The sequence below is a fragment of the Gallus gallus genome, chromosome 20 (assembly GCF_016699485.2).
Source record: "Gallus gallus isolate bGalGal1 chromosome 20, bGalGal1.mat.broiler.GRCg7b, whole genome shotgun sequence".
Taxonomy (NCBI): domain Eukaryota; kingdom Metazoa; phylum Chordata; class Aves; order Galliformes; family Phasianidae; genus Gallus; species Gallus gallus.
Window position 1 is genome coordinate 13485772 of NC_052551.1, and position 17894 is coordinate 13503665.

At 45.3% G+C, this 17894-nt stretch overlaps 1 protein-coding gene across 3 annotated transcripts in view; it reads left to right on the forward strand.

The window, feature by feature from the left end:
- Positions 1-17536, forward strand: part of ATP9A (ATPase phospholipid transporting 9A (putative)) — a 52370-nt gene extending 34834 nt beyond the window's left edge. For 2 of the 3 annotated variants that reach the window (XM_015296518.4, XM_046902905.1), the window contains exons 16-28: positions 774-866; positions 1554-1637; positions 2419-2589; positions 4225-4323; positions 4574-4663; positions 4764-4908; positions 5644-5708; positions 6447-6602; positions 7701-7765; positions 8587-8695; positions 9970-10027; positions 11890-12093; positions 13175-17536. In XM_015296518.4, coding sequence (XP_015152004.1) covers positions 774-866; positions 1554-1637; positions 2419-2589; positions 4225-4323; positions 4574-4663; positions 4764-4908; positions 5644-5708; positions 6447-6602; positions 7701-7765; positions 8587-8695; positions 9970-10027; positions 11890-12093; positions 13175-13311 — 1476 coding nt within the window. In that variant the 3' untranslated portion in view covers positions 13312-17536. Of the gene's footprint in view, positions 1-773; positions 867-1553; positions 1638-2418; positions 2590-4224; positions 4324-4573; positions 4664-4763; positions 4909-5643; positions 5709-6446; positions 6603-7700; positions 7766-8586; positions 8696-9969; positions 10028-11889; positions 12094-13174 lie in introns of those variants that run through there. The other variant, XR_003071384.3, reaches the window with a different exon arrangement.
- Positions 17537-17894: the final 358 nt, after the last annotated feature.

Consider the following 17894-nt stretch of genomic DNA (forward strand, 5'->3'; position numbering starts at 1 on the left):
CTGAGTAGCATCTCCTTCTGGCCCCAAGGCAAGGTGCTGGGCCAGAGGGGCTTTCAGCCTGACCCAGCACTGAAGATACTTTTGTGACTGTTGTGTTGAGCTCTGCAGAGAAGGACCTGGGTGTTGTGGTGGTCAACAAGCTGGCCATGAGCCAGCAGGGTGTCCTTGTGGCCAAGAAGACCAATGGTATCCTGCAGTGCATTAAAAGGAGTGTGGCCAGCAGGTCGGGGGAGGTGATCCTCCCTTCTCCTCTGCTCTGCTGAGGCCACATTTGATGAAATGCTGTGCCTGGCTCTGGGCTCCCCAGTTTCAAAAAGAGTTTCCTAGAAGGAGTCCAGCAGAGGGCCACAAAGGTGGTGAAGGGCCTGGAGCATCTCCCTTATGATTAAGGACTGAGTAACCTGGGTCTGTTCAGCCTGGGGAAAAGACTGAGGGGGATCTGTTACATGTTTATAAACATCTGAAGGGAAGTGGGAGGCAAATGGATGAGGCCAGGCTCTTCTCAGTGGCTCATAATGATAGGACAAGGAGCAGTGGCCTAAAGCTTGAATGTAGGAAGTTCTGTACCGACATGAGGAAGAGCTTCTTTGCTGTAAGATGATGATCCCTATTGTAGGGATCTGCTTTAGCAGGGGAGTCGGACTCAGTGATCTCTTGAGATCCCTTCCGACCCCTGAGATTCTGTGATTTTGTGAAAAACTCCTTGCTCACCTTGCTGTGCCCACTCCCAGTGCGCTAACATTGCCCCAGCTTTGACTCTTCTGCTTCTTCAGGATGAGTCAACGGGAGAGATCACCTTCTACATGAAGGGAGCAGACGTGGTGATGGCTGGGATCGTGCAGTACAACGACTGGCTGGAAGAGGAGGTACGGGGCAGTCTCTCTTAGTACGGGGGTTCCTTGTGTAAGTAAGTGCTTTTCTCCTACCAGGGCAACACCTGGCAAGGCTTCTGTTGTCATTGTGCCACAAAGGGGACAAGTGCTAAAATACCTGCAGGCCAAAAGATCATGCATGCTGGCAATTCAGTGGGTTAGTCTTTGGCCAAACATATATGCAGTAACAGGGAAATGGGATGGCAAGTTCAACATACTTAGTGCAGAGTAATTTCCATAAATAAAATGGATGTTGCTCAAAAGTTATTGTCATTCAAGGTCACCAAATTTGTCATGAGCTTGATTCTGTGTCTGGATTTATTTCAGACTGAAATTATTTATTGAGTTTATGGCCATAAATTCCAAGTCATCAAATCAAAGCTTTGTGTTCTTAGAGGCAGAGCAGACAAAATCAGCAGGCTGTTTTTGCCATAGCGATATGGCAGAGGGGACAGTTTTGTTTCTGATCACTGGGATAGATTGCAAACCATTGCAGATCTCCTTTTTTTCCTTTTGAGTTTATCGTGCACTTTATCAGATGTTATAGACTCGCTGGGGTTGCTCAAATGGGACAGTTATTTTCTTAACCTGCTATCTTGCATTGCAATCTCTGAAACGCTGTGCATAAATCATCTTACTCGAGATGCAGTTTATGGTTTACAATGTGATTCTTCTTTCCAGTGTGGTAACATGGCTAGGGAAGGCCTGAGGGTTCTTGTTGTAGCCAAGAAGTCTCTCACTGAAGAGCAGTATCAAGACTTTGAAGTAAGTTTCTTGGTTTTTTTTTTTTTCTGTTTCTTTTTCTTTTTTTAAACAAATAATGGCAGAAGTGACTCTCGCAGACCTTTCATGATAATGCCGCCTCTCATCTCCCTGCTCCTTCTGCTAGAATTGCCATTTTTCAGCGTCTTGCTGTTCTTTTAATCAAAGTGACTTTAAAAGTGATATGTAGGAAACTGGATCCCATCCAGGAATCTTCAAAACAGTTCCCAATTCCTGCTTTATAATCCTCTGTGGTGACATGTTCTGCAAATATCCAGTATTTGTTAGGCAAATAGTGTTTGCTTGGGGCAGCATATTGGCTTTTAATTTGCATTGTTGCATTTTGACACTGGGGGAAACGACAAACATCCCACATCCGACACAGCTGGGCTTTGTGCGTGGGATTTGTTAGATGGGCTCCTATGGGCAGGCAAGATGTGAAGGAGAACTGTGGCCAAACGCAGAGACGAGATGGCAGAAAGGTTTTGGATTCTCTGTGACCCTCATTTGGGGAAGCATCAGTCACGACAGCCACGGCTGGGCCTGAGGTGCTGGGGGGTCATTCCCAGGCTTTTCTGCGTGTGCCGGGACAGAAGGACACAGTCAGACTACCTGAAACACTTCCAGCCCATTCTGTAGCAGCACCTTGTGCAAATGGGCCGTTACAGGAGGTGTCTCTGCATGACAGCTAACAGATAGCTCTGGGGGTCGTGCTTCCTAGCCCTGTACTGCACAAAAACTTGAGCCAGCTGTTTGAGCGTGGCTATGTCTGCTCTGTCCTCAGGCACGGTATGTCCAGGCAAAGCTCAGTGTGCACGACCGCTCACTGAAGGTGGCCACGGTCATCGAGAGTCTGGAGATGGAGATGGAGCTGCTGTGTCTCACCGGTGTGGAGGACCAGCTGCAGGCGGACGTCCGGCCCACACTGGAGACGCTGAGGAATGCTGGCATTAAGGTCTGCCTAACCCACCCGTGGCAGGAGCACCCAGCCCCTCTGAGCCTGCTGTCCTAGAGGCAGAAAATGGGAACGTTTTGGGGCTGTGCTGGAGTAAATGTTCGAGCAGGTGCCCTCTGTGGGCCGGGCCAATGAGTCTGGCCGGTGTGTTTGTGCGCAGCTTTAGGAACAGAACATGCTGGAAGTGGGGGCTGCTGCTGGGCCGTGGGTGTCAGTGCTGCACAGCAGCCACCAGAGGGAGCCTGAGCCAAGAGAATGAGCGGTTGGAAACACGTCGAGCTTTTTGGGCTCCTGCATCTGATGCGGGCACTGAAGACCCCAGCTGTGCCCGCTGGTGAAGGATTCCTGCTTAGTTTTCCTCCCGGAGAACTTGTCGTTCAGATTCCGGGCTTGCAAAAGGGGAAAAAGATGGACTAATCATTCAGATTTGAACAAGAAAAGTAGGTAGAAGGTTCTGTTTGTGGCTTCTCTACTTATCACTATCAAAGTGAGCGCAATCTTGAGCTGTGCTGTAAATCCAGCAGCAGGGCTGTGCTGGGATTTAGTTTGGAAGTGGAATTCCTGGCTTAGGACACCTTCCAGAAGTGCTGTCAGGTTGGAGCCATCCCCATTGACAGGAGGACCTCGAGGCACTCGCTGGGCACGCAGCAGAGAGCAGAGCTGCTCAGCAGTGCTGTGTGTGCCCCCAGGTGGGAGCTGTGTGTGGGTCGCACCCTGCGGTGCCTCCAGCTGCTGCTGGGGGGTTCGTTAGCACATGGCACACAGGAGGTAAATCACAGCTGGAGGCAGTCTGATAATTCACCACAGGGGCTGTTCTGCTGAGATCCAATCTCTGCCCAAGCTAAGATTATTAAACAAATAAGTGAGTCTTTGTGCAGGTTGTCTTCTTTTTTTTCTTTCTTTTTTCTTTTTTTAAGGTTAAATATTCCTGAGTGTCGCCTTTAAAGTGTAAAAACAGCCCTGCAATAAAAAAGGCAACAAAAAAACAAAGAAAAAACAGCCAGCAAAGTGACATATTTACTGTATGGAGGGAATTCTGTGCCAGATTATGGCAGAGCATTGCTGCTGAGTATGGCTGTTGGCACTGCTCTCTAATATCCCCCTCCTTGCCAGCCAGCACGAAATAAAAGGAGCAGTGTGTGTATATTTAGGTATATGTAAAATAAAAAATGTTAAAAAAAAATACAACAACAGAAAACCTTAACACAAAACCAACTCAGTCTGTTCCAGATGCACACATCAGCAGTGAGCTAACCCCAGTTGCATCATCCACGTTGCAGGCTGGGCCGTGAGGGATATTTCTGCAGAAGGGCCTGCTTATTTCAGCACATAAGGAATGGCTGGGGTGGGACATGTCAACACGTGCGTTCGTGTTCTTTAGGTTGTGTTTGGTCAGAATCCTGAAAAACTGCAAGAGGAGGAGTGTTATATATAGTTGGTAACCTCTTTTGCATTTTGGCCTCCTAAAATCTTTATTTTAATCAGTGAGAATTTTCCTGTGCATATTAAAATATGGCTTTTTTTCTTTTAGAAAGAAAATGTGTGTATGTATCTCCTAAGAGTCCTTTCATCTAGATGTCCTGCAGACGTGGCTCTGAAGTTCTGTGCTTAACGCAGTGAATACTTGGATTTTAGGTGTGGATGCTGACGGGGGATAAGCTGGAGACAGCCACGTGTACAGCGAAGAACGCACACTTGGTGACACGCACACAGGACATCCATATATTCAGACTAGTGAGTAACACCCACGTGCCCCTCTCGGGACCAGTTCAGGACACCAAATTCTGGGACAGGAGGGATGCTGAGATCACAGCTCTGTTCCAGCAGTAGACTTAGGCTGTTTATCTTCTTTCAACCCAGCGTTCTCTCCCCTCGTATGTCAGCGTGCTGCCTGTCCATATTGCTTCTGCTCCCTTCGAGGCCTGTTTGTCCCGTTATTTCACCCGGCAGAGCAGCCCCTCCCTCACGCCGTGTTTCCCTGCAGGTGACGAATCGTGGGGAGGCCCACCTGGAGCTGAACGCCTTCCGCCGGAAGCACGACTGCGCGCTGGTGATCTCCGGCGACTCGCTGGAGGTAGGGCTGCACGCGGCCCCGGCAGCCGCCTGTGGTTCTCATCTGTGAAGGAGCGTTTGTGGAACAAACGTCGGTGATGCTTCTGATCTCTGTAAATTAGGTGTGTCTGAAATACTATGAGTATGAGTTCATGGAGCTGGCGTGCCAGTGCCCTGCCGTCGTGTGCTGCAGATGCGCTCCAACGCAGAAAGCCCAGATCGTGCGTTTGCTGCAGGAAAGGACCGGCAAACTCACCTGTGCTGTAGGTAAGGGCTTGGGAGGAGCCTGGAAAACAGTTCTACCCTCCTTCTGGTGTCCTGTTCACCTCTTAGGCGAGGAGTTTGTGGTTTAGTGTCTGTAGGAGCATCTGTAGCTGTGGCTGGTATGGAAAAGCTGAAGAGAGTTTTAAGCAGGTTGGACTTCCTTGAAAACTATTGGCTCTCTTTAAAAGTCTGACGTCTGACAGCTTCAGGCTATGAGCAGACAGAGGTTGCAGTCAGAAAGAGGCATGTTTGGGCTGTGTACACATGTAATAAGAGATCTTTTATTCGCACCAGGGATGAGTGACCATGTACCTGTAGCATGGTGTCATCCCATAACCCTGGAAACGCTGAAATAAGGAACTTGTGTGTGGGGGGGGATGATTGGTAAGATCTGGAGATGCACAGATGTTTGGGGTGGTACCTTCACACAACAGAGTTTGAGCTTCGTCAGATACAGTGTTATTGTTAATGTGAGCTTTATGTCAGCACTGCAGGTGAAGTGGTACACCTGCCAGACAGGTTAACTCATCACTGACCTCCAATTCATGTGGGTCTGTAAAAGAACAGATGACAACCTTCTGAAAGAATTAAAATTCCCGAGTGTTAATTTTAAATCCTGCCTTTGTTAACAGAGTTCAGTATTTCTTCTGGTATCACAGGCTGGTCCAGGCTCCTTTGATAGGGCTGAAAGTCATCGTTGTAGCTAAACTACCAATTAATCCATGCTGTGACCTGCAGGTGACGGAGGGAATGATGTGAGCATGATTCAGGAGGCTGACTGCGGTGTCGGAGTTGAAGGAAAGGTGAGGTTACCTTCTGCTTAATAAGGCTTCCTGCAGCAATTCAGAAACTTGTTAGCAAGTAGCTCTTAAATGAATCCTCAGAGGTCTGTGCAAGAAAGCGAGAAGCTTCCACAAGAATAATCGGTCAACCCATAACGAAGTTGCAAGCAGTTTTAGCAGAGTTGTATTGGGAGATCCCCTAAGCTTGGACCACCATGTTAATTTGGGGATTTTTAATCACATGTCGGTGCTCCAAACGCCGGGGTTATGATTGCTTTAACAGTATGCGCTGTACAGATGCAATTAAAATGTGTTGTATTACTTTAGAAAGCTCCGAGTGAGAGGTCTAGTTCCTGCATGTGGCGTTGTTCCAAGTGAAAGGACTGGATGTGGTGGTGGTAAAGACTGCTTGCAGCATGCCAGAGCGCTGGCAGTGAGAGAGCTGCGGAGACTGAACGTTTGTGTTCGGAACCGACGTGGTGCAAAATGAGTGTCGTGTGAACATGCGTGTTGTGAATCATCATCCAGAGGGTGGCTTAGAGTTGGAGGCCAGGGTTCAAATGGGAATTCTTTTCATATTTCAGCCCTTTATTTAAAGGCTGTGGTGGAAGGCAGAAATGCTGAGGTAATGCTCTTCCCCACCTAACGTATTGCACATTTTCGTGGAAATTCTGTCGTGATAACTTAGTAGGAGTAATATATTTCTTTGTTTCCAATAATGAAATGATCTGACCATGCTTTGCTTGCTGTTGTGTGCAGGAAGGCAAACAAGCATCGCTCGCAGCAGATTTCTCTATCACTCAGTTTAAACATCTGGGTCGTTTACTGATGGTGCACGGACGGAACAGCTACAAACGGTCTGCAGCTCTCAGTCAGTTTGTGATCCACAGGAGCTTGTGCATCAGCACAATGCAGGTGAGGTAACGTCGTGTGAGCTTTTCCCTTGAAGAGGTGCCCAAAGAAAGGCAAAAAGCAAAGGTTCTGCTTTTCAGTTTGAGTGCCACTGTTTCTCAGGAAGTTCTTCATGGGTTGGAGACTGTTACTCTGTTACGAAAGCACACAGGATCTTGTTGTTGGACAAACATCTGAAAGTTTTCCAAAACTGGACAAACAGTACTTTGCCTTAGGAAACACTGCTGTGCTGCACTGTGGCATGGCTGTTGAGTAATGCTATGAAATGCTGAAGATCCAAGGGAGGACAGTTCTTAAGGCCTCTGCTAAGTGCACTGATCTCCAGGTGTGTTTTAGGTCAGGACTTCAAACAGTGGGACCAAAGGTAGGCACCCAGCTGACGGGGCCTGGCCTAAGTTACAGTTAGATGGGGGCTGCTCTCTGGGACGTGTATTCCTGTGCCATGGAGTGCAAACACCTTCGTCAGGAGTACTAAAGCGTTTTAGTAAAATACTTGAGCTTTTTGAGAAGGCTCATCCTTCCCTCCCATCCTTTTAGAATAAATGTGTTGGAGACAGATAAGTGGAAACAAGAGGCTGAAACTCAAGAGGACAATGAAGCTGCTTCAGCAGCAGCAATGTATCAAAAACTTTAAAAAAATAAAATAAAATCAGAAAACAAACTCCTAATTTCCTTAACTGACAAAAAGTTAATCTTGAACTCTTTGGAGTTTGTAGCTTGTATGAGTGAGTGTTAGTTCTTTTCACGTTGCAAAGGCATCATCCAGGGAGAGGGGCATGAGGAAGGGCACACCTGTCCTTTATGGCATCAGGACAGCTTTGGTCAGAGCAGTGGGCTCTGGAGGAAACTTTTGGTGTTCTCTTCTCTGGAACTGCATCACAAAATGTTTTCCAAGTCCAGTTCTGCAGTGTTTGCTATTAAACATAGATTTCATCCAAGGTTTGTGGGAATAGAAAGGGTTGATGTTACATTCTTCTTTGTCTCAGGAATTTGGAGAGCCTCCTCCAAGTTCTTTTCAGTTTGAACAGAGTGTATTTTTAAGCTGCTACATGAACTGCAGTATTTAATGCCTGAAAAGCTTATTTCTTTTTCTTTTTCTAGGCTGTTTTCTCATCAGTATTTTACTTTGCTTCAGTCCCCCTCTACCAAGGCTTTCTCATCATTGGGTGAGAGCTCACGTTTTATTAATAGTGTGGAAAACACGTGCACAGTGATGGATTTGGGTTAATTAATATGCAAGGCGTGCACATCTCTGTTCTGCATATCTCACAATACTACTTTGGAAAGGTGTGATCCATTCCCCTCTGCTCCTCTGAGCTGAACAAAGACACCAACACTGTGCAGACACTTCTAGAAGCCTTTTCAGAAGGAGAGTGTCACATTCAGAAGGTCAGACAGTAACAGCAATCCTTGTTCCAGGAGGAACTCCTGGTGAAAAGCAGAGAGGTGGTCATTGTGGGCTGGAGCTGTGCAGCAAGGAGAGCCAGCACCCAGCAGTGCCAGCTGGGGACAGCTCAAAATCTTCAGCAGGTAGAATTGGTTGCTGCAGTAAGCCGAGAGATACTAGTAAAATACACTGCTATTGCACTTGCAGTCCCATTACTTTATAGGCTATAGCATACATGATTTAAAACCAAACAGAAACAACCCAAACCAGCACATTCATCCCCGCTCCCTTCTGGTGCAAGCAGAACCCAGCATGAACTGTAGAGTGGAGTTTAGGATGGGGACAGGTCTTTGTTAATAGACCTATAACATCATTTGCGGTACTTGAATCAGTCATCTGCCTGTGAATGTTTCCAATCACAAGCTATTCAAAAAGCAAATCCTGCAGGTGTTTCCTATGTGCAAAACTCCTTTGCTCCATTTGCAAGTTTTACAGTACATCCATCAATACTTGGATGCTATATTTCCATTCTGAACGTTAGCATTTCTGTTTGTTTGTCTGGAGTTCAAGTAGTTTATCAGTGTTCTACCTTCTGCTCAGGTACTCCACAATTTACACCATGTTTCCAGTGTTTTCCCTGGTCCTGGACAAGGACGTTAAGTCTGAAGTTGCAATGTTGTACCCAGAACTCTACAAAGATCTTCTTAAGGTATGAGAGGCTTTTGTTTGTTTTGGCTTAGGGAAAAACCCAATCTTGTTTGGAAACTCTCTAAATGTTTTGAATCAAATGTATTATCAGTAGATTTGGAATTCATCGTTGGACATAGGCATTTTCAAGCAAAATTGTTTTAAAGGGAAGTTTGAATTAACAGATGCAGCCAGATTTCTGTACAGTTTGTTATTGAATGCTGCATGAAATACAACTTATTGAAAACTGATGGGAAATAATAGCTGCATTCTGTGGGAAATTTGAAGTATATAAAATTACTGATTTTTTTCAAAATAAGGGGGAGGAGAAATTGCCATGGAGTCTGCACACTCCTGAAGCCAGAAACAGGGATAGTGGGTGGGAGTATGGGATCTAGTGTGGAGAAGGGAGGAGGTTATCATGCAGTTTCCTGGCATTTACCTTCAGGGTCATCTAAAGGGACCTAGAAGTTCAGTTGCTGTGTGTTTTGTTGTTGCTTGAGCATGAAAGACAGAGGTCCTTCTCCTTAGACAAAAGCAAATGTATCTGGTACTTACCATAGATATATCAGAAAGGTAAATCTTGTCCTTGGTTCCTTTTTTTCCTGCTCTGGAAAATTTTTGGAATAGCTGGGTATGCGGCCTGGGAACATCTTTCTTAACTGAAGGAAAGGATGGACTGAGTCTTCAGCAGATCGTTTCCCTCAAGGATTTCTGTTAAACAGATACTCTTAGAAACAAAGCCTGTTTTTCCAGCAGCCTGAATAAGTCTCCATCTGGTTTCACTTGCATGTTGTCTCTGATGTCATAAACCACTAATTCTCCAACCATCCTTAGGCCTGGTCTAAACATAGGGGTTTTTTGTACTGGTATAACTATGTTGGCTGGAGAAGGTTTTTTTAAAACCTATCTGCCTTCAGTATGATGTGATTTGTGTGCGTATAGAAGTACGATATTAATATCTACACATTTGTGGATGCACACGTCTTACATTTCCCAGTACAGTGACGAGGCTCAGGAGACGTCTTTGCACTGAATTAATTGTGTGTGCGGTGAGGAAGAGATCGTACTGATCTGTGCAAGCAGTGAGCATCCGTGGTCCCAGGCCTCCTTCATGCATCATGAAAAATGAGCATAGGACAGTACCTCAGGGTTGGCTGGTCTGGTTTGCTTTCTCTCCAAATCGCCTTCAAATTCTCCTTTATTAATTGGTAGGTTGATCTGTAAGTGAATGCTCGTAGCAGAAAACCCCAACACAGCTTTGTCTTTTTTTTTTTTTGTCTTTCCCCCTCTTAGGGACGACCATTGTCATACAAAACATTTTTGATATGGGTCTTAATAAGCATCTATCAAGGTAAGAAATCAACTTCTGCTTGTAATTCTTCAAGTTCTAATGAATATCTGTTTGTATTGTGGGAAGTTGAGTCAATTTAGTAATGCATCTTTAGCATGGTGAATATATATATTTGTCTCGTAAAGTGTTGGCAGTGTTACCAAAGCAAGAAATTATCTAAAGATAAATATTAGCAGCAACTGATCAACGTTGTCATACAGTGTGTGATGTTAGAAGTTCAAAGCATTGTGCTGCTCCCTTGTGACTTTGTGCAGGTTCCTTTTGGTGCTGTAGCTGCACCGGCTGTAAGGAGGAGGTCGTGACTTGTTCCTTCTTTTCAAACAGATTTCCCAACGTACGTGTGCACTGCTTAGTCAGCGTTCAGAACACAGAATCTGTACACTTGCGTATTTTGTCTAAACCCTGTCTGTTAGTGGCAGCCATGGTTCTGGTTGCTTCGTAGCCATCTGTAATTAAGGACCAGAGTAGAGCTCCATGACTTGATCATACCACATATGTTCTAATTAAGCTGCTAAGAGTTAAACAAATGCCCTGAAAACAACACATCCATTTTCCTAAAGTGGATGTGGTAATTGGGGAATGTCTAAGAAGGCCTTTTCTTTCAAACTGCCTTTTTTTAATCGAGTAATCTCCAACTCAGATACCTTCTTTAGCTGTTAACCAGGGGATGACGGGAAGCGTGTACGTCGTGTTGAGCTATAAAGCTCAAATGGCAACCTGATCCTGTGACAAAATGTCCTGTTTTCCAAAACTCCTTTATCAACAAGAGTCAGCATAACCGTGCCAAAGCAGGCAGCTAGTTCTTACTGATATAATGACGTTACCATCCTCTGTAGGGAGGGAAACCAGGGATACAAGAGCTCTGTTAACATTATCTTCTGAAATCTAATACAGTAGCACCCCGTGACAGGGCGAGCGCCTTCTGTTGCTGGATGAATATGATGGCAAGGCCAAGGCATTTGCAGAAAACTCACAAGTGGTGGAAAGCTAAGGCCAGAGAGTGATGAAGTGAGGGAAAGATTTCTCCTTGAGCTAAAACCACTATCTTGTTATGGTATTTGGCCAAAGTGACTTCACTTCTGCTGTGCTAAATAACTAGAAAACAACTGAACGTGTTGCTAGCAGAGATGAGCCTGACTGAAAACTTGAGCAGGCCTAAATTTTGGAAAGTTCACAGCTGGATTTGAACTTCGTGGCTCCAGCTCTGGTCACTAGCAGGTTTTCCTTCCGAAAGGAGCCTGGTGTGATGGATGTTGGTGCGGATTACTCATGCTGTTAACATGAGTTATTTGTGCAGGTGGCTGTGCGAGACATAGTGAGCATTCCCCAGCTAAAGCCAGAATAGGAGCATGAAACAATGCATCGTTAATCGTGCTTCAGTGTGTCCTCCTATTAGGGAGAAGTGTAAAGGAGGAGAGAACTTGGCTGAAGTAGGCAAAGAGAAGCTAAGTTGTATCCACTTTGCTTCCATCTGGGCACTGAGACAATGCGGTGGGCCTTAGGAATCTTTGATATCCCTTTGCTTCTGAGTAGTGACCAGCTGCTTTTCTGGGAGGATGGATTTTCATGATTATAGAAGTTAACAGCTGCCAAAATACTGTGCGTTCACTTCCAATTTCCACGTGTCTGTGAATATGATAGGCTATTATAACAATCTGGGCATCTGTGCAGTAACTTTTCCCCGTCTTCTTATCAGTTGTCTCCTAAATAGTAACGGATTCATTGTTTTTCGTGAAACCTGTGGAATGTAATGACAGCCTCAAGACACAGCTGTGTTTCAATCTCTCCACGACTGCGCAGTAGGTTTTTAGAGTTTTGACTGGTGTTTGTGTAAAATGCCCAGTTGGTCTGCTCTCTTGCAGGTAGCATCATCATGTACGGAGCGCTCCTCCTCTTTGAGTCTGAATTTGTTCACATTGTCGCCATTTCCTTCACATCGTTGATTCTCACAGAGTTACTGATGGTGGCACTGACGATCCAGACATGGCACTGGCTCATGATAGTGGCTGAGCTGCTTAGTCTCTCCTGCTACATAGCTTCTCTGGTCTTCTTACATGAATTTATTGGTAAGGTTAAATACCTTTTCTCCATCCGGTTGCTTTATGGCCTGAATAGTTAACTGGGCTGTAAGAACATGAGGCGGATTCAGAAGGCTGTTGATGATGTTGGTGTGATTATAATGATGATGCTTCTGACCAGAATAAACACTTTTTGATGCGAAGGATGTTTTATGGTTCCTTCTCACAGCACTAGAGGAGATAAAGTCAGTCAGTAGGCTGTATGCTGCTCAGCGAATCTCATCCTTGCTTTCAGAGCTTCACCACATATCAGCTGTCGTATGGAATAGTGATCTTTTGTTTCCATGTGGGAACTGGACTTGAGACTGAAAATTTGATCCTCTCCTCTTGCTTTGAAAAATTTTGCCTTTTAACTGGATGAAGTAACTGCCTCCTGAAACTTACCCAGCTTTATCCACTTCCTCACAGGCCCTTCTCTTATTCATTTATTTATTTTTATTTGCCTGGAAGGGAGTTAATCCATTTGGTCTCCATGGCTAAAGGGAAAAAGGTGAGGGATTCCAGATTTCCAGATCCCCCCGATAGTTACCTACTTGCTAAGATCAGGTCTGTAGGCTTCATTCCAGTGTTTGTTCAGGGATCCACAAGATGTCACTACTTCTTCCATAAAGCTCTTTGCTTACACTGAAGGCCATGAAGGTAATTTCCCCATGGGCTAGATCTGTGTCTTTTACAGATGGGTGTACTAGCTCTATCTTGAAAAATACTGTAGCAGTTTTTGTGGTGCCTCTGAGATAGAACTGAGTTGAGAGATGTTTGTTTGGACTACCAGCCAAGTAGCAGAGGCCAAGTCTTACGAGTCAGCATACAAGTAGCCCATTTAAGGAGAGCTCAGTATTTCCAGGAGATGATAGCCCTGCTTTAGATGGATATGTATGTGCACTTGCCTGTGATGAGTTTCATGCCCTGCTGAAATCCCACAGGAATGGGTCATGCAGAAAGCTCAGGCATTTGTGGAAGGGGGAAGGTGAGGCTGTTTGAGAAGCACTGTCAGACTGCACTGCCTTTCTGTACCTCTTCCCTGAACATGTTTCTCTTTTGTTGACTCTGAGTTTTCCTCTTTTTACAGATGTTTACTTCATTGCTACTTTGTCATTCTTGTGGAAGGTCACTGTCATCACTCTGGTGAGCTGTCTTCCCCTCTACGTCCTGAAATACCTGAGGCGAAGATTTTCTCCTCCAAGCTACTCAAAGCTCACATCCTAGGGCTGCTTTCCTTGTGCACCAGAGACAAATGCTGCACATGGCTGAGAGACAAAAATCATGTAGTTGTTATTATAACAAATACGTCTGATATTTGCATAAGGATCATGTGGTAATCTCTATTACATGCTGCTTCACTGAAAAAGACTTCACAACTACCATGAATGGAGACTGACCGGTACAGGAGAGTTCTTTGCAGAGTGGAGTTGTTATTCCGGCCACTTTTTGTCACTTTTGTTCAACTGAATTGGGGTCAAACGCACGCAGCTGTGCTGATGGTTGGTTTCCCACATGTGGTTAAAAGCATTCAAAAGCTGCTAACTGACCTCAGAATTTATATTTGACAGTTTTTAATTTTTTAAGTACCTGTGGTGTTCCTTGCGATGTGTTGTGTAGTTTTATATTGTTCATCCTCTCGATTCAAGTAGGTACGTTCTTTTTACATCTTGGAAATCCCTTAACGTAGGTGATGCGCTGCAGCGCTGACAACAGGTTCCTGATTTATGGCACGCTGTTCCCATAGCGGGGCTCCAATCTACACACACTTGAGAATCTGTGCGTGTCTGAGATTTTCCATCAGTGCTCACCCTGGTGATTTTGGTGGTATCCAGCCATCAATAACTACAGAGAAGTGTAATCCAAAATGAAGAAATGGAGTTTTGTTTAGCTTTTGTGCTTCCTGTTAAAAGGAGCTGGTGACATAATAGCTTTACTGTATATTTATTTGTATAGGAGAGAATTATCTAAACTAGAGCAAATTTCCTTTGGAAAATAAATTTGCCGTTGATCAGACTTGAAAGGCACTGACAACGTGAGAAGAGACTTGTACTGTTCTGCAGACAATGTGGCAGACTGTCTTGAATCCTTGGAGACTGAAAGGAAAGGTCACAGAGCTGCTGCTCCTCACAGCTATACCAAGTCTGTTTCCTGTTAGGGCGGAACAGTGAAGATGGGCTGCAAATAAGCTGAGGCACTCCTGGGTGGATGTTGTTCGTGACAAAGTCCCTACAGAGGGCAGTTTTTGAGAACCTTCCGCGTGCTTCACTCTAAAAACCAAACTTGAATCAGAGGCAGGAGCAGGGTCTGTACAAAGACATTAGGCTTGTACGCAGGGCAGAATAGATGTATTTTTTAAATCGGTGAGTTTTGCTGTTGTAATGGGGTTCAGCCCCCACTGTAACACAGTGAGGGCAGTTGCATGTGCACAGACAGCTCAGGAGAATGGCAGTTACAGGAACCCTTTGCTGTCAGGGCTGTGCATCAATCATGGCTGAGCTTGTATAGTGGCAGCCATCCTCATCTAATGGCCGTTCAGTCTGTGATAAATTAGTTGCTCTCTGTCTCGTTCCCACATCACAGAAACCACGGTGGTGGCTGGCACTGCCTGGCGCCGCTGCAGGGCGGCTGCACGGAGCGGCCGGGAATGGCAGAGCTGTGTGCCTGCACACCCCGGGCTATTGGGGCGGCCCGGCCCGGCCAGCCACTGCATGGAGCAGACGCTCCTGCTCGTCTCTGTGCCACGCAGGGCGCCTTTCATGGACTGCCAGCTTCTGCTGCCATTGCCACAGCCGCTGTCGCAAGCGGCGTGAAAAGCTCTGGTGTGAAAAGCAGTGGAAAATGGGAGCGTTGTTTCAAAAGGAGAGCTGGAGTCTCTGAGGATCCGTAGTGGTACGTCTTGGATTTTTGAGTTTAAGATCGCTGTGGCTTGTGTGGTGATTGCTCCGAGGAATGCTTTGGACAACCTGGGCAGCCTTCCTTGTTCTCAGTTATGGAGAAGCAAAATCAAAGAGGAGGGAAGCAAGTTCCAAAGGAGCTAGAGAAGCAGTGGTAATTTGTGTAGCCTGGGGGTGAGGAAGCAGCAGTCCATATGACCTTGTTGTTATTTCATGTGGGAAAACCCCTGCGTTCAGAAAGGCGTGTTTTCAAAATGTTCTTTCTTTTCTTTTCTTTTCTTCTAATTTTTTCCTAAAAATAATGATGGCATAATGTATGCATTTCCACCCTCTGACACGTTTGTGTTGGGAAAGGTGCTGTAAGTCCTGTGCCGCTCAGCGGTTTGTCTCCAAGGGTAAAAAGCGGTGTCTGTGCAGCCCCATTTTGGAGCAGTTGGGCCAGCAGCATTTTGTGAATGGTGCCATGTGCCAAAAGGTGCTTTGCATTGTCTTCATTGCGACTTGCTGCGATTCCTGAGTAGTGTCAGACGTGCAGATGTTCTGAGTCCCCGTCAATCTCTGATTTGCGTAGATTTAAATACAAGAATGGAGATTTTTTTGGCAGCTTCTTGCCACTGAGAAGTCCCTCCCGTCCTTTGGAAGACGCATCGTGGTACGCATCTGTGTAGGGTCCCCATCCCTGTGTGTGTGAACGTCCCACGGGGACAGCAGTGCAGTGCTGCTGCCTGTAAATATTGGAGTTGTGTCTGTGGTAGAATTCACTGTTTCCCAAAGTCAGTACAGTTTACACTGAGTGGACCATATTTGCAAAATATTTGCTTACAACAAGAAAGGGACAACCTGTGATTTCAGTAACAGTTATTGAGTCATAACCTTAATGCTGAAGGCCCATTCAGTGGCAGTGGGAGCAGCCTGGCTGTGTCCTGGGCTGGAGGTGGTGTTCCTTCGCACAGGGCTGTAAATCCAGGAAGAAATTGCTCTGGTTAGACGCTGCATTTTTTAAAGCAACCAGAAAATTAAAACTGCCATCTAAGGAGCAGCAGGAGAGAGGACCGTTGTGTGTTTCAGGTTTAGCACTTTACGTCTGCAGTTTATTTCTCTTAAGTTATTTAAGCATCTTTTTAAAAGCAAAGTTTAATGACTATGTTCCTGCTTACTGTGCACGTGAATAAATGCATTCTCATTTGGAAATTTAATTTAATCTTTTTTATCCGTTGTGATCATAATTTGTGCTTCTTGGGAGCAAAGCATGGTTTCCTTCTTGTATGCAGTACCTCGTGCGTGGATTCAATCCGTGCTCTTCTCCCTCCTGTTTTTGTAGTTCTGCTTTGTGTACTGCAGCGGTTCGTGCAATGTGTGAGCTTTGGGACTGCGCCCCAAGTGCTGCTGTGGGATAGCAGTGCCGTGGTGTGCTCCCGTTCCCCTGCCTGCTGTGCTATGCAGGTTTTGTCACACGCACTGTTCTGTTCTTGCATCACTGCAGTAATTCCAGGTGTATTGCAACCCTCTTCATTTCTTTTCCTTTACTCTCACATGGGTTTCCCATGGTTTGCCCCAGGTTACCTTTGCAAACACTTGTTCTGCTCAGCTCATATTGCAATTGAATTGCAGCATTCTTTATTCAGCAGCAGCAGCTTAAATCTGAGCACAGCCTTATCAGAAGTGGGCTGAGTGATGAGTGACATCCCTGGTGTCCTCTCAGCGTTGAGAGCTACGTGCTGAGAGCTGCAGCTGTGGCTGGATCAAACTGAGCAGCACCAAGGGCGTTGTTTGTCTGTGGTCTGCTGCACGATCACAATTAAATGCTGTGACACTCCTTTGCCCTCTGCAACTCTTGAAGGAATTTTGCTATGGTTGGGCAGAATTGATCAGGGAGCTGTGCTGAGTTAGATGTGTGAATCCCTAGAGCTTGTCTCCTGGCTTTATCTTTTAAAGTGAGCTGCTGCATCACGAGATGCATCATAAATCCTTTGCTTGCAGAAGCAGTGCTCAGCACTGGGCAGGTGAGCTGTACTGCATGCAGCTCATTCTCATGTGTTACTGCACACAGCTGTTCAGGTGGGGTTGGTGCATCTCCACGGCTGCATAGTGAGGGCCGCCTCAGGGCCTGCTGGGATCTTCAGCGTGAGCTGAATGGCCTCATTTGTTTTGTATTTATTATTAGTTACTTCAGAGTTAATAACCCTTTGATTTGCATGAAATCCTGGGTTCTACAGCTTTGCCAATATGGTCCATTGCCACTGCCTACTACGATTTGTGTACTTATGCCTTTGAGAACATTTTTAATTGTTAAAATTTGTTAAAAATTAAATGTTAATTTAATTTTTAATTGGGGGAGATGGATTCTGGTGTCAAAATGATATTTACTGTGATGCTAATGTTTTGTACCTGTCATCTAGTTAAACAACATGTAAATATGCTCTCTGTTCAGGAGAAATATGAATGCCAATTATTTATTGTTCTGTGGAGTTGTGTGTTGCAGATGTGTAAGAACTTAAAAGGGAATGTTGTAAAACATGGTGGAAAAATAAATTTTATGCAACTTCTGTATTCTATCCATGTATGCCGGGTGTGATGCACCGAGTCGGGCTGGGTGTGATCCATCCAAGAGCTATAAGCATTCTTTCAAGCAAGAGGAAAGACAGCTTTCATATCAGAAACAGATAAAGTAAATCTATAACTTGAGAGACTAGTTAATTAAAACAGTAATTAAAACTATCCCTCGGACAATTACATCTATAGTAAAAAGTTCCCTTTAGGTCCTATAGGACACGGATGCCAGCATCACACCCTCTCTCAACGTTAACCTGTTGTGTACAACATTAATGCAAATATGAAATGAGCAATTTCTGCGATGTTTCTGCACGTCGGATGAGTGTTGTAGGCTCCAGAAATTACAGGAACAGACTTCTC